Source organism: Marmota flaviventris, chromosome 10, assembly GCF_047511675.1.
Source record: "Marmota flaviventris isolate mMarFla1 chromosome 10, mMarFla1.hap1, whole genome shotgun sequence".
NCBI lineage: Eukaryota > Metazoa > Chordata > Mammalia > Rodentia > Sciuridae > Marmota > Marmota flaviventris.
In genome coordinates, this window is record NC_092507.1 from 20,047,925 (window position 1) to 20,063,429 (window position 15,505).

General features: G+C 37.8%; 1 protein-coding gene across 3 annotated transcripts in view; it reads left to right on the forward strand.

The window, feature by feature from the left end:
* Positions 1 to 15,505, forward strand: part of Wdtc1 (WD and tetratricopeptide repeats 1) — a 74,587-nt gene that overhangs the window by 22,912 nt on the left and 36,170 nt on the right. For all 3 annotated transcript variants that reach the window (XM_071617517.1, XM_027936958.2, XM_027936957.2), the window contains 2 exons: positions 4,399 to 4,545; positions 7,377 to 7,460. In XM_071617517.1, the coding sequence (XP_071473618.1) occupies positions 4,498 to 4,545; positions 7,377 to 7,460 (132 nt within the window). In that variant the 5' untranslated portion in view covers positions 4,399 to 4,497. The remainder of the gene's footprint in view (positions 1 to 4,398; positions 4,546 to 7,376; positions 7,461 to 15,505) is intronic.

Below are 15,505 nucleotides of genomic sequence, written 5' to 3' on the forward strand. Positions count from 1 at the left end.
TTGTAGATCGTTATATGCCATAATGGTTAACAGTATGGGCTTTAGACTCATAGCTCTGGACTCAAATCCCTGCTCCAGCTCCAAGTTATTAGCAGAGTGATGTTGTGAAAATTGTTTTATGACCATGAATCTATTTTCTTATCTGTAGAATGGTGATGGTAGATTGTACCTTACAAATTTTTTAAAATATTTATTTGTTAGTTGTAGTTGGACACAATACCTTTATTTCACTTATTTATTTTTATGTGGTGCTGAGGCTCGAACACAGGGTCTTGCACATGCGAGGCGAGCACTCTTACCACTGAGCCACAACCCCAGCCCAGTACCTTACAAATTTTTGAACCTCTTTTCCTCCACTGCCTTAACACTCTCCCTTTGGAACTGTCTTCCCCCAGTTCTTTGCTTGTTGTTCATGTTTCAGCTTTAATGTCATCTTCTCAACCCCTTTGTATTAGGCAGAATTTGTAATTGTAAGCAACAGAAACCAAGTCTGGCTGATGATTGAAAGGGGATTAGAGAAGCTTATAAAACATCAGGGAAGACCACAGAGCGAGGCTTGAAAAAATAGGCTAGTACAAGAGAATCTGGGCAGTAATTCACAGAACCAGTCCAGTGAGGACAGTATTGCCATCACCATTCACACAGTGCATTCCACTGCCACCAGCAGCTCTGGACCTTGGTGGTCACTGTAGCCACCCATTGCTATACCCCAGCAGGGACTCTTTGCTGTCTTCAGACTCTGTGACATTAGAAACCAATTCAGGGTCCAGGAATGATGGGTCTGTTGGTATAGCGTGGATCATATGTGTCCACTCTAGCTATAAGGGAGCCTTAGAGAATCTCAGTTGGCATCATTCCCACTTCATAGTGGGAAGGGGCTCTGCTTCCCACCAGACTCATTAGATAGGGAATTCCCAAAATATGGGAAGGGGTTTGGAGCAGCCAGACAATTCCAAAAATGACCACTACATCATCTTTGACCTCAAGTCTAAAAATAGCTCATGAGTCATTCTCACATCATCTAGTTTCATTGTCATCACAGCATTTTTCACTGTTGGATATCTTCTTATTTTATTTATATTTGTGGGCGTGTGTGTTGGGTATTTTGTTTTGTTTTATGTTCATTTTTTTGTGGTACTGGGGATCAAACTAGGGTCTTGTGTCCAGCTAGGCAAGCACTCAACCACTGAGCTACATCCCCAGTCTTCTATTATTGTTTATTGTCTGTTGCCTCCTGCTACAATGTAAGTACCCTGCCCGTTTTGCTCACTACTGTATCTCCTGGGCCTGGAACAGTATCTGGCACATAGTAGAAGCTTCTTGCATTCATTGGTTAAATGAATAAATATATGAGTTAATGAATGAATTAATACAATGCCTGGCACATAGCAAATACATAATATTTGGTTAATTACTATTCTTAGCAGATAAAAGCATTTGCATTCTTTTTGAAAAAATATTTTTTAATTGTAGATGGATACAATGCCTTTATTTTATTTACTTATTTATTTGTTTGTTTATTTATTTATTTTTATGTGGTGCTGAGGATCAAACCCAGTGCCTCACACACGCCAGATGTGTGCACTACTATTGAGCCACAACCCCAGCCCCAGCATTTGTATTCTTAAGAGAAAAATACTTTTTTTCCTTTCTGTCAGGGATTGAACCCAGGGCTTCATATATGTTAAGCCAGTCCTCTGCTGCTGAGCTATACCCCTTGCCTGGAAAAAAACAAAAACAAACAAACAAACAAAACTTATGATTTACATTGTTTCACTTGACTTCCATGGCAGTTCTCCAAGGAAAACAGTAGGGGCAAGGAATGAACCTTTTTGTGGTGACATACATGGCCCCTTCAGTGTTTTGTTCCTGTACCTGTGAGAGAGACTTGAGCAAGGTCACACATTCTTCCTAGTTTGGTGTTATTTTCATTTTAATATAGTTTATCTTACATTCTTGGTGATTGCATGAAATTATATTTTTGTTTTGGGTTTGATCATTATACAACAAATCAGAGTATAGACACAATTGCAGCCAGTATTTAGCTTAAGTAGCTTTATTTTATCTTTTTTTTTTTTTTAGTTGTCAATGGACCTTTATTTTATTTATATGTGGTGCTCAGAATTGAACCCAGTGCCTCACACATGCTAGGCAACCGCTCTACCACTGAACTACAACCCCAGCCCTAGCTTATATTAATTATCTGATGGCCAAAGAGCGCTAGAACAGTTATCTTGAAAATGTAGTTGTTTTCAGTTGGTATTCCTGGATGTTCTTGGTGCTTACAGGTGCTGTAAGAGATGTCTTTTTAACAGCTTATGATCCCAAAAATCAATTTTGGAGACATTAGCCCCAAAGAACTCAAGTTGAATGGGGACACCTAATCAAGCAGCAAGTTTAGCATTAAAGGGGGAAAAAAATCCCTGCAATAATGTAATGTTTAGAAATATAGTTTCCTTTTGTGTTAAATGCCAAAAGAAAGGAGGGAGGCTATTCACAGATCAGGTGAAAAAGGTGTAATTTCATGAGGGTGTGTTAGAAATCTGCAGATGGTTGGTGGAAGATCCAGAAATGGCCTTGGGAGGTCCTAATGTCTGGGATGATTGGTGGAGAGACCTGGTGGAAGTACAGACATTCTCACAGCACAGAGAACCATCATAGGGAAGAAAGAGTAGACTTCTGTATGGCCCAGAAGTGGAAGTAGGACCAAAATGGTAGGTGGGCTGGGCGTGGTGGCACATACATGTAATCCCAACAACAGGCTAAAGCAGGAGGATAACAAGTTTGAGGCTAGCCTCAGCAATTTATCGAGGCCCTAAACAATTTGATGAGAATTTGTCTCAAAATAAAAAATAAAAGGGGCTGGAGACGTGGCTCAATGGTGAAGCACCCCTGGGTTCAGTTCCCAGTACCAAAAAAGGGTACAAAACAAAACAAAAAAACAATAGGTAGGGATGTAGCTCAGTGGTAGAACACTTGTCTAGCATGTGCAAGGCCCAGGGTTCCATCCCTAACACCACAAAAAACAAAAATATTAAGTTTTTTCTCCCTCTGTTTTTTTTTTGTTTGTTTGTTTTTTACTGATTAAGAATTAATATGCCAGGCGCGGTGGCCCATGCCTGTTATCCCAGCAGCTCAGGAGGCTGAGGCAGGAGGATTGCAAGTTCAAAGCCAGCATTAGCAATTTAGCAAGGCCCTGAGCAACTCAGTGAGACCCTATCTCTGAGTAAAATATAAAAAAGAGCTGGGGATGTGGCTCAGTGGTTGAGTGCCTCTAATTCAATCCCTGGTTCCAAAAAAGAAAAAAAAATTAATGTGTCTTTCTAGGGAAAAAAATTAAAACATTTGAAAATTTGAATAAAAAAATCAGCCATACTCTTATCCAAAGCAGCTATTTTTTTATATTTCCTTTTTAAAGCATAGCTATGATGTATTTGTTGAAAAAGCAGCATGCTATGATATAAGCATTTTTTACATTTTTAATCTCTGCATAATATCTTATGACTACATTATTTAGCTATTCCTATTTTATTGTAAACTTGTAGCTTTATTTTTGTTTTTTGCTGTTAAAAAATTCTGGATGAATATGCTTAAGTATGGAACTTTTTTCCTTGACATTTTTAGTTTTTCTGTGCAGAATTCTCAGAAATGGGATTACTTATTCTTTCCAACCAGGGCAGTATAACACAAGAATATATTCAAATCTGGTGAGACTAAAGGTGGATCTATCAGGATGTTAAAGAGGAATTTCTTTATTGGGTTGAATCTTGGACATGGTCACCATTACACTTCTGTGTCACTTTTTTTTTTAATTTCAGGTTTATTATTAAGGCTATTACAGAGGATACAGGTGAAGAGATAGAGCAAGGCATGTAGGAAGGGGCTCACGACCCTCGAGGAACTTCCATTTGTTGAGCTATCTGGACACTCCTCTTTCCACTATTTGATTATGTGAAGCTATGAGAGAATTGTGTTCTGTCTTTGATTCTTCAAGTTGAGGACCAGAGATTTGAAGCATAACTAAATGTTCAGATGGGCTGCCACCGTGCAAACTGAGCAAGAGAAACTTACATCTCTCTAGCTCTGCACCTTGTTCTGACTTTCAGGATGTGTTTTCTTTTGTACACATATCCAATCCCCACCCCCGCCCCAATTTTCTGGTGAAGCGTGCATGAGTCTATCAGTGTTTATTCCAGTGTTTCCTGTGCTTATGAGTCTCTGTCCTCCCTGCCTTTATGCATTCCAAGGGTTCTTCAACACTACAGATCAGGACCAACCCACTTTTACACAAATCACAGGAAATATTTCATTGAATGGGCTGGTGGACTGTTTTTTGTTGAATCAAGCCCTGAAGTCACCTTATTCTACTCCCCAAATTTATGATGTTTCTTCCTCCAGGGAATTAAATGTGTGTCTTGTGGATCTGGACTTGGCTGGAATGCACAGGATCCTGAAGATCCTTCCATAGCTTCTTCCTGTTGAACCCATTAAGAGAAGATGGCAAAAGTCAACATTACTAGAGACCTCATCCGTAGGCAGATCAAGGTAAGCATTGCAGACTTCTGAATCAGAGTATGAGATCCTTTCTTCCCTACAGATTCGTTTTACAGATGAAAAAACTGAGATGTAAATTGGTGACTTGCCTAGAGTTACATAGCTAGTTGACAGTAGACCTAGGACTATATAGTTTTTTGTTTTTTGCAGGGGGGTAGGTACTGAAGATTAAACCCAAGGTGTTTTATCACTGAGCTATATCCCCAACCTTTTTTAAATTTCTTTTTTTTTTAAAGAGAGAGCGAGAGAGATAGAGCGGTAGAGAGAGAGAGAATTTTAATATTTATTTTTTAGTTTTCAGCGGACACAACATCTTTGTTTGTATGTAGTGCTGAGGATCGAACCCGGGCCGCACGCATGCCAGGCGAGCGCGCTACCGCCTGAGCCACATCCCCAACCCCATTTTTAAATTTCTTGAGAGAAGGTCCTGCTAAATTGTTTGAGGCCTTGCTAAGTTGCTGAGACTAACCTCCAACTACATTCCTCTCGCCTTGGCTTCCTAAATTGCTGGGATTACAGGCGTATGCCACCATACCCGTGCTTTCCCATCTTCTTTTATCAAAGAACATGGAATTTATGGAGAGTCCTTTGTCCAAGAGCTTACACCAACTGCTGAGATCAATATAGTGTGTGTAGTGAGGGAGGGACACCATCTGTGTGTTGTGCACATGCATGTACATCTGATTGTTGGGTGGTACACACAAGAGTAAATATAGTTTCTTTATGCTGCTGCAGCCACTGAGTTGTAAATGTTATGTAGAACCTGGGGGAATCTTAGTCCCAGTGTAGCTTAGACTCTTTCTTCTCTTCTGTACTAAAGCCTGTCCTGTGCAGTTTATATGTAAAAGTCTCTGATACCTGTAAGATGAATAGAAGACTGTGTAGTCAAGTGAGATGGCTTCCAGGCTTTGTCAGGGAAACCCTTACTAAAGGGGCCATCCAGGGTTTTTTTGTTTTGTTTTGTTTTGTGTGTTTGTGTGTGTGTGTGTGTGTGTGTATGTGTGTGAGATTCATTAAGTGTATTTATTTTTTTAATTTAAAAATTTTTATTCTTATTAGTTTTACATGACAGTAGAACGTATTTTGACATTCATATATGGAGTATAATTTCTCATCCTTCTGGTTGTACATGATATAGAATTTCATTGGTCATGTAGTCTATATGCACATAGGAAAGTCATGTCCAATTCATCCTACCATCTTTCCTATTTCCATTCCTCATCCCTTACCTTCATTCCCCTTTGTCTAATCCAAAGTACTTCTATTCTTCCCTACCCTCACCCTTTATTGTGAGTTATCATCTACATATCAGAAAGAGTATTCGGCCTTTGGTTTTTGGGGATTGGCTTATTTCACTTAGCATGATAGTTACCGGTTCCATTCATTTAACATTTATTGGCCAATGCCATAATTTTATTTCTCTTTAAGGCTGAGTAGTATTCCATTGTGTATATATGCCACATTTTCTTTATCCGTTCATCTGTTGAAAGGCACCTAGGCTAAATCCATAGTTTAGCTATTGTGAATTGAGCTGCTATAAACATTGATGTGGCTGCATCACTGTAGTATGCTGACTTTAAGTCCTTTGGGTATAAACTGAGGAGTGAGGGATAACTGGTTAAGTGGGGATTGCATTCTAAGTTTTTTAAGGAGTCTCCATCTGCTTTCCAGAGTGATTGCACCAATTTGCAGTCCCACCAGCAGTGTATGAGCCATCCAGGTTTAAAGGAATAGAATCAGCCTAGGCATGATGTACTTCTATAGTAAGAACCCCAAACTACAGTCAGAAGTTTCATCTCATCACTGTTCTAATTAACTATCTATATGACAGTCACTGTGCTTTGTTTTTTTCCCATCCAAGTACTAATCAGGTCTGACCCTGCTTAGCTTTTGGGATCAAATGAGATTAGACACATTCAGGATGGATGGTATGACCATAGATTATGCCTCAGTTTTCTATTGTTAAATACTATCTTTTTGCCTCTAAGATGATTTTGAGCATGAAATATTAAAGGAAATGAGAAATGCTTTGAAAATGCTTTTTAAATGCTAAAAAATGTAAACTAGAATATGTTTTTAAAATAAGTAGTATTCATCCTAAACTATGGTCATCATCTAGAAGGACTGAATGCATGCCTGTATAGGAGCCATGTATTTGGTGCATGTTTTAGCCTTTATGTTTTGTATATTTCCCCCTGAATCCCTGAATCCTCCTAACTTTGTCTTTTTGGGGGATTTGGGAGATGTCATTAGACTGGGTGTCCCCAAGAATAGACTATTACTTAGAGGTACAAACTCAGTAGGTTACTTTTTTCCTTAATGTATCTTCTACAGTATATATCCTAGATATGATACCTACCCTCTCCAACCTAAATATGATTACATTCCATATTTGTTGTTTCCATTTTTTCTTTTACTTTTTGTTTTAAAAAAACAAAAACAAAAACCTCAGGGCTGAGGTTGTGCTCAGTGGTAGAGTGCTCATTTTGTATGTGCAAGGACATGGGTTTGATCCTCAGCACCACATAAATAAATAAAATAAAGATTGTGTTCAACTACAACTGAAAAAATAAAATATTTAAAAGAAACTCGACAGAATTTAGTGTTTCATTATACATTCTTTCTATTATACTCTATTGTTAGCCCAAGAGTAGTACAAACTCATATAAATCAATTCTTTATCTTGTATATTTCCTGTAGTGCCCAGCCTGGGGCTGGATATAGAATTATGTGAATACTAAATTATTCACATAATTGTATGTGAATTGAATCAATGAAGTATGTTGAATTGAATCAATGAAATCATGAGTTTCTATTTCCAGGAGCGAGGTGCCCTGAGCTTTGAACGGCGCTACCATGTCACTGACCCCTTTATCCGGCGGCTGGGCCTGGAAGCAGAGCTGCAGGTAAGAGATTTAGTTTACACCCTAGAAACACATGACCTTCTCTTCTTTTCTGCATGCAAGACTCCTCTTGATATTGTTAAAAGCAAATACATTACCTCTCCTTTTATTAGCTAAATCTGAATCCAGTTTAGTGATCAACACAGTCACATAGAAATTATTTTTTTTGAACTTGTTATTTGCTGTGTGCTTTTCTAAACTTATTGAATTCCATATCACTCTTTTTACTGTTAGTGTAGACTGTAATGATTCTTACCTGTATATAGAATTCAGAATTTACAAAGTATTTTCAGACATATACACATAATGCTTAGTTAGATGCACACATACATTTTTTAATTTTCACTTCAAAGCAGTTCTATGGGAATATAAATAGGAAGTAGGTATTTTTAAAAACAGGTTAAGAAAGGCCAAGCACCTTGTCCAGAATTGGTCTAACAAATCCACAAAGGGGCCAGGCTTTTAGTCTAGAAATGTATCTTTTTCGTTTTGTCTGACGAGGCATTCTATAAGGCTAATTGCATTTTCTTATTTAAGATTCTATTTGAATTCAACTTTTAGGTGTCCTACCCAACTTAGTGTTATGTCTAGGTTGAGTAAGAATTCCCTTTGGCTCCTTAGGTTAGTATTTATAAGTGACAGTACTGATCTTAGAAAAGGAAGTAGAATTTCGTTTAATGTTAGCAGTGTAATCTTGAGGTAATGAGATTATAGGTGATTGTTTTTTGCTTCCTTTTAGGCTTAAACTTGTGTCTGTTATAAAATATAAAGTATAATTACATTAATAGTAATATGGAAAAGGTTGGGGAAGTTACTTCCTTTTTATTATTATTATTATTATTATTATTATTATTATTATTATTTTTGCTTTGTCAGGGATTGAATCCAGGACCTTGCTCCTGCTAGGCAAGCATGCTACCACTGAGATACATCCCTAGCCTGGGGAATCATATTCTTAAGCCTATCTCAGTAATACAATTGTTATTGGTATTTTGAATAACTCCTTTTATCTCTTGCAAATTTTTACATAATTTTAATCATACCTTACTTTGAAATTATTTTTACATAATTTTAATCATACCTTACTTTTTAAAGTTAACATACAATCTTTTTTTCCATGTTATCAAGTAGTCATCACAATTTTTCCTTAATGTTTTGCTGATTATAGAAGTAATAAATGTCATAGTAGAAAATATGGACTAGATAGAAAAATATAGGGAAGAAAACAAAATCATTTTAATTCTACCATATAGAGATAAACATTAGCAACATTTTGTATGTTAACATTGGTAACATTTTGTGTATTATGAAGCAGAATTCTTATTAAGAGACTGGATATTAGAGGAAAACAATTAGTTTTAAATCCTGTCTTTTCCACTTACTAGCTCTATAGCCTTGTACAAGTTATCCCTAGTTTATTTTTTTATATTTATTTTACTAGGGATTGCATACAGGGGTGTTTTACCACTGAACCACATTCCCAGTCCTATTTATTTGTTTGTTTAATTATTTATTTAGACCACAAGGTCTCACTAAGTTGCTTAGGGCTTCACTAAGCTACTTGGGTTGACTTTAAACTTGGGGTCCTCCTGCCTCAGCTTCCCAAATTGCAGGGATTACAGGTATATACCTCCACACCTTGGGACCTGAGCAGTTTTTTTGGAGTGGTGGGAACAAAAGCTGTACTGGAGGAGCTGGTTAGTGAATTGGAAGTGAGGGAACAACAAGAGCAGGTGTAGACAACTCTGAAACTTTTTTTTTTTTTAACAAAAGGAAGCAGAGAAATCGGTCAATAGCCAAACAGGTCTACGGGATCAAAGGAAGGATTTGTAAGAACAGGAAGAAATATTAGAGCATGTTTATGTTGATAAGAGAGGAAAATATTGGCAGAATATCTGAAGCAGGAATGTCCTAGGGAAGGCTGTAGGGAAGGATTCAGAGTAAAAGCAGAGGACGTGGCTTTTGATAGGAGCAAGGACGATTCTGTCATTGTTACAGGGTCCAGTGAAGTCTAGGATTAGGAGAGACACATGGACTAGAGAAAAAAAAATCTAGAGAGTCACAGAGGTAGTCTATACAAGCAATTCAGCAATAGATTGCATGCTTAGCATACTTGAGGCCCTGGGTTCAATTTCAGGACACACACAAAAAAAGAGTGGCAATTAAACTACTGTTACCTTAGAATCAAGATACCAAACTGTCTTTTTTGGGGGAGGCGGAGGGATACTGCCACCATGCCCAGCTCAAACTGTCTTGCAATCATTCATTCTCATGAACATGCAGTGATAACAGAAAAGCCATTTTTACTTAAAATGCCCTGGAAGTTAAGCAGTAAAAGGTATTAATGTTATTAAATTTCAATCCTTAAATACAATCTATAGCATTCTGTATGATGGATGCGAAATACTCACAAAGTCCTTGTGCTGTATTCTGAAACATGATGGTTGCCTTGAAGAAAACACTTGTGCAGTTATTTGAGGTGTAAGTTCAAGTAAGCATTATTATTATTATTATTTTAATGGAACACCATCAAAAAGAATGGCTAGCAGGGGTTGGGGTTATGGCTCAATGATAGAGCGCTCGCCTCACACATGCAAAGCCCTGGGTTTGATCCTCAGCACCAGCACCACATAAAAACAAATAAATGAATAAATAAAGTTATTGTGTACAACTACAAAAAAATAAATATTTTTAAAAAAAGAATGGCTAGCAGACAAAAACCATGATTATTCAAAAGTGAGTATTTGACAGACATTTTCTTGAAAAATGAATAAAGTGAACTGTCACTTCAAGGAAAACAACTGACACTATTTTTTGCCAAGGAAAAAGTTTGAGTTTTTAAGCAAAAAGAGAAAATTAGAATATAGGAACACTTGTATCTGTCACCTAAAGTTGATAACTTTTTGGCATTTTGAATGACTTTCTAGATGGGATCTATGGTAATATTAACAAATGTTAGCAATGTTGTATGGGCAGTGTAGGTCTGGCTAGAATTCATTGTGCCACAGAGCCAGTTAGCAATGTTGTATAATAAAATGTGTTAACATTTGAATATCTTCATATTTCAGTGAGTCACTATTTTCAAACTGACCTATGTATGATAAAACAAAATCATTCATATATAAGAGACCCATTTATAGATTCAGTACAGAATCCACCAATGTGATTTTTTTTGGTATTTGGGTTTTCTGGTGCTGGAGATGGAACCCACAGCCTTATTCATGCTAAGGATATGCAGGATATGTTCTACCATGAAGCTACATCTTCAGCCCCACACCAATTCATTTTAATGTAGCAGGAGACCAATCATTCATTTATGTGGTTTCAGATTCTACATTCTAAGTAACCTTTAAGAAATTATTACTTGGCTGGGTGCAGGGGTGCCTGCCTATAATCCCAGCAGCTCAGGAGGCAGAGGGAGGAGGATCACAAGTTCAAAGCCAGCCTCAGCAATTTAGCAAGGCCCTAAGCAACTCAGTAGTCTCTAAATAAAATATAAAAGAGAGCTGGGGATGTGGCTCAGTGGTCAAGTGCCCCTGAGTCCAATCCCCAGTAATCTCCCCACAAAGAGAAACTATTATTTGTCAAATTTTGGTATTATATCAAAGAAGGATATAGTTATCTGAAAAGGCTATTGAAATACTTCTCCTTTTTCCAACTACTTATCTTTGTGAGCCTGGATTGTTTTCATATTTCTTCAAACTAAAATAATATTGTAACAAACAGTGCAAAAGCAGATGAGAGCTAGGCGCAGTGTTGCACGCCTATAATTCCAGTGGCTTGGGAGGCTGAGCCAGGAGAATCGCAAGTTCGAAGCCAGTGTCACAATTTGGCGAGGCACTTAGCAACTGAGACCCTGTCTCTAAATAAAATGTAAAAAAGGGCTGGGGATGTGGCTCAGTGGTTGAGCACCCCTGGGTTCAATCCTCAGTACAAAAAAAAAAAGCAGATAAGAACCTATTAATCTGCCATTATGCTAGAAATTAAAAGAGGTTTGCAAAAATGTAAAACAGTGCCACTCTTTTGTTTTTTTTAGTTGTAGATAGACACAATACCTTCATTTTATTTATTTGTTTGTTTTTTTATGTGGTACTGAGGATCAAACCCAGTGCCTCTCACATGCTGGGTGAGTACTCTACCACTGAGCCACAACCCCAGCCCAGACTTTCATAATTTTACCATATCAATATATAAAGATATTTTTAATCTTTTATGAGTTCAGAGTGTTGTGTTACATGAACATACCATAATTTATTTACATTGTCCCTAATGTAGACATGTAGATTAATTCTAATCTTTTGTATGTACAGAGTTATTGCCTTCCATGGAGTTTTTTAACCTATTTATTTAGATACTGGGTATTGAACCCACGGATGTTTTAACACTAACTAAGCTACATCCCCAGCCTTTTTTTTTTTTTTTTTTTTTTTAATTGAGACAAGGTCTCAGTTTCCCAGACTGGGCCTCAAACCTGCAATCCTCAGCCTCCTGAGTTGTTGGGATTACTGGTGTGAGCCCCCATGCCTGGCAAGTTTGTACCAATTTAAACTCCTGTTATACTTCTTCACTCTTATATCAGACATAATACTCAAGAGACATTGTTTTCTAATTTCTAATTTTTCTAATATTGATCATATAGATCAATATTATTGTGACATTATTCAAACAAGTGCAAAATGATGAACCAGGGAGAACTTAATACAACTTTCACACTCAGAAAAATGTGGTTTAGGTTGACACCTGAAAGATGGATGGGAGTAACTAACCAGATGGGTGGGGTGGTAGGGAGAGAAAGAATGTTCCAGAACAGCATGTGATACAAGAGAGAGCAGAAGGTACTCAGTTCAAAAGAACAAACAGTCAAAGGATACAAATAGAAGAGGAATGACAGATGAGGCTGATAAAGTGAGTGTGGATAGATTGTTTATCATGAAGGATGCTATAAGCTATGAAGACTGAGGACAGTAGAGAGCCATTGAATGGCTTATAGCATAGAAACAACACGATCAGAGTGTGCTTTAAAAAAATTAATCTTGTCAGGATCAGGTTTGGTGGTGCACACCTGTAATCTCAGTAAATCAGGATGCTGATACAGGTCAACTGCGAGTTCTAGGCTAGCCTCAGCAATTTAGCAATGCCCTAAGAAACTTAATGTCTCTAATTAAAAAATAAAAATAATCTTGGCTTCCAAATGAAGAATAGATTGAAGAAGTTTAAACTGGAGACAGCCAAACCAATTATGAAGTGTGACAGTGACTCAGGAAGAGGTTATAGGCTATCTGAACTAAGATAGTGGTAGTTTGTTTGGATGGAGAAAAGTCAGTAGATTTGAAATGTTTAAAAGATAGAATCATCAGAATTTTTGGTGATTGGATGTGGAAAAATAGGAAGAAAAGAGTAACAAATGAAGGTCTGGCTTGAGTGGCAGAGTAGAAAGTAGGATCATTTGCTGAGTTCGAGAACATTGGTACATGAATAGATTTGAGGGAAAGATGACCTGTTTGGTAATGATGTTCTGTGTCCATTTAGCAGTATCTAGACAGGTAGGTAGTTGAACTATTTGGATTTGAGCTCGGAATAGAGGTATAGTCTAAAGATGTTATTTGGGAGTAGTGAGCAACATATAGATTGGAGCCATGAATGTGAGTTGTGACTGCACTTGGGGAATGTGTATAGTAAGAAGGATGTCTAGATGAATCTATGAAAATCGACTTTTTTTGAGGGGGCGGATACTGGGGATTGAACCCAGGGGCACTCAACCACTAACCACATCCCCGGCCCTTCTTTGTATTTTATTTAGAGACAGGGTTTCACTGAGTTGCTTAGTGCCTCACCATTGCTGAGGCTGGCTTTGAACTGTGGATCCTCCTGCCTCAGCCTCCCGAGCTGCTGGGATTACAGGCATGCGCCATCATGCCTGGCTGAAGACCAACGTTTAAGGGCCAGGTGAATGATGAGGAGTATGTAAAACGTTAAGAACAACTATAAGGAATCTCCATACTGCTTTCCAAATTGGCTGCACCAATTTGCAGTCCCACCAGCAGTGTATGAGTGTACCTTTTCCCCGCATCCTCGCCAGCACTTGTTGTTTGTCTTCATAATGGCTGCCACTCTTACTGGAGTGAGATGGTATCTTAGAGTAGTTTTAATTTGCATTTCTCTGATTGCTAGAGATGATGAGCATTTTTTTGTGGACACAGCCACATCAATGTTTATAGCAGCACAATTTACAATAGCTAAACTGTGGAGCCAACCTAGATGTCCTTCAGTGGATGAATGGATAAAAAAAATGTGGCATTTATATACAATGGAATATTACTCAGCAATAAAAAGTATAAGATCATGGTATTTGCAGGGAAATGGATGGCATTAGAGAAGATTATGCTAAGTGAAGTTAGCCAATCCCAAAAAAACAAATGCCAAATGTCTTCTTTGATATAAGGCAGTGACTCAAAATGGGGTTGGGAGGGAGAGCAAGGGAGGAAGATTATCTCTAGATTAGGGAATAGGAGTGGGAGGGAAAGGGAGGGAGAAGGGGAATAGCATGGATGGTGGAAGGAGACCCTCATCATTATACAAAATACATGTATGAAGATGTGCATTTGGTGTCAACATACCTTATATACAATCAGAGATGATAAATTGTGATATAAAGGTGTATTAAGAATTATAATGCAAAAATGAATAAAATAATTAATTTTAAAAAAGAACAACTATAAGGACTGGAGGTTGATAGATGCTTCCCTGGCATGCACGAAGCTCTGTGTTCAGTCCTCAGTACCACCAAAAACCAAAACAAATAAACAAACAAAAAAACAACCAAAGGGGTAGGAAGGAGAACAGAGAGTATGATGTTGCAGAACACAGAAGAAAGTTTCATTGAGGAGAAAATGGTCAACACCATCAAATATTGCCAAAGGTCAAGTAAAATAAAGACCAAGAAGTATCCATTGATTTTGGGAAAGGAAGCCATAATAGTAACTTTGGCAAAAGCCATGTCTCTGGAGTATGGTGTTGATAAATAGAAGAATTATTGAGAAGTGAAAGGATGAAAGTACCAAATATAGTTACTATTTCAGCCCAGCTATAAAGGGGAAGAGAAATGGAAAGCCATAGTTAGAAACAGATTTGGTACCGAGGAAGGAATTTTTTAGGTTAAAAGAGATTTGAGCATGTTTAATCTCTAGAGGAAAGAATTGGTAGAGAAAGTGAAAGTTGAAGATATATAAAGTAATCTAAAGTGGGGGTTTGTCAAATATATGTTGCGAGAGAATATTGTGGTAATGAGTTAATGGATTTTTTTTTTTTTTTTTTTTTGAGAGGAGATATCCTGCTATGTTGTTAGGCTGGTCTCAAAATCCTGGGGTCAGGGGCTAGGGATATAGCTCAATTGGTAGAGTGCTTTCCTATGCACAACAAGGCCCTGGGTTCAATCCCCAGCACGAAAAAAAAATCCTGAGCTTATATAATCCTCCTGCCTCACTTTCTCTGGTGGATGGGACTGTGGGCACACGCCACCATGCTGGGCTTTGAATCGTGGACTCTTAACTGGGTAGGGAAGGAGAGAAGACAGCTTGTCTGACTGGGCTTGGTTAGAGGTCCTTTTAAGATGAAGGATCACCAAAGCATGATGTATACAGATATAAAGATATTCTCTTGTTCTTGGCTTTTTCTACCTATCAATATATCTTAGAAACCAAGCCTACAAGTTCATAGAGTTCTTCCTTATTTTTTATATGTGTGGTACGCTCTTGTGTAGCAGTATTTATTCAATGGATTGTCCAACTATGAGCACTTAGAGTTGTTTCTAATAGTTTATAATTGCCGCAGTCCGCCTGCAGCAAAATAAGAGGGGGGGGGGATGACGAGCAACTTGTGTAGATTGATACAGCAGGAGTGGGAGCCGTTTATTGTAGGATGGGAGGGGTATACATACAATTACACACAGCTTATCTTAATTAACATAAACTAGATACAGCAGTCAACCAATAAGGAATCTCCACACTTAATGGCTCCGGGCGTTACTTCACAAACCACTCCCCCTGGCA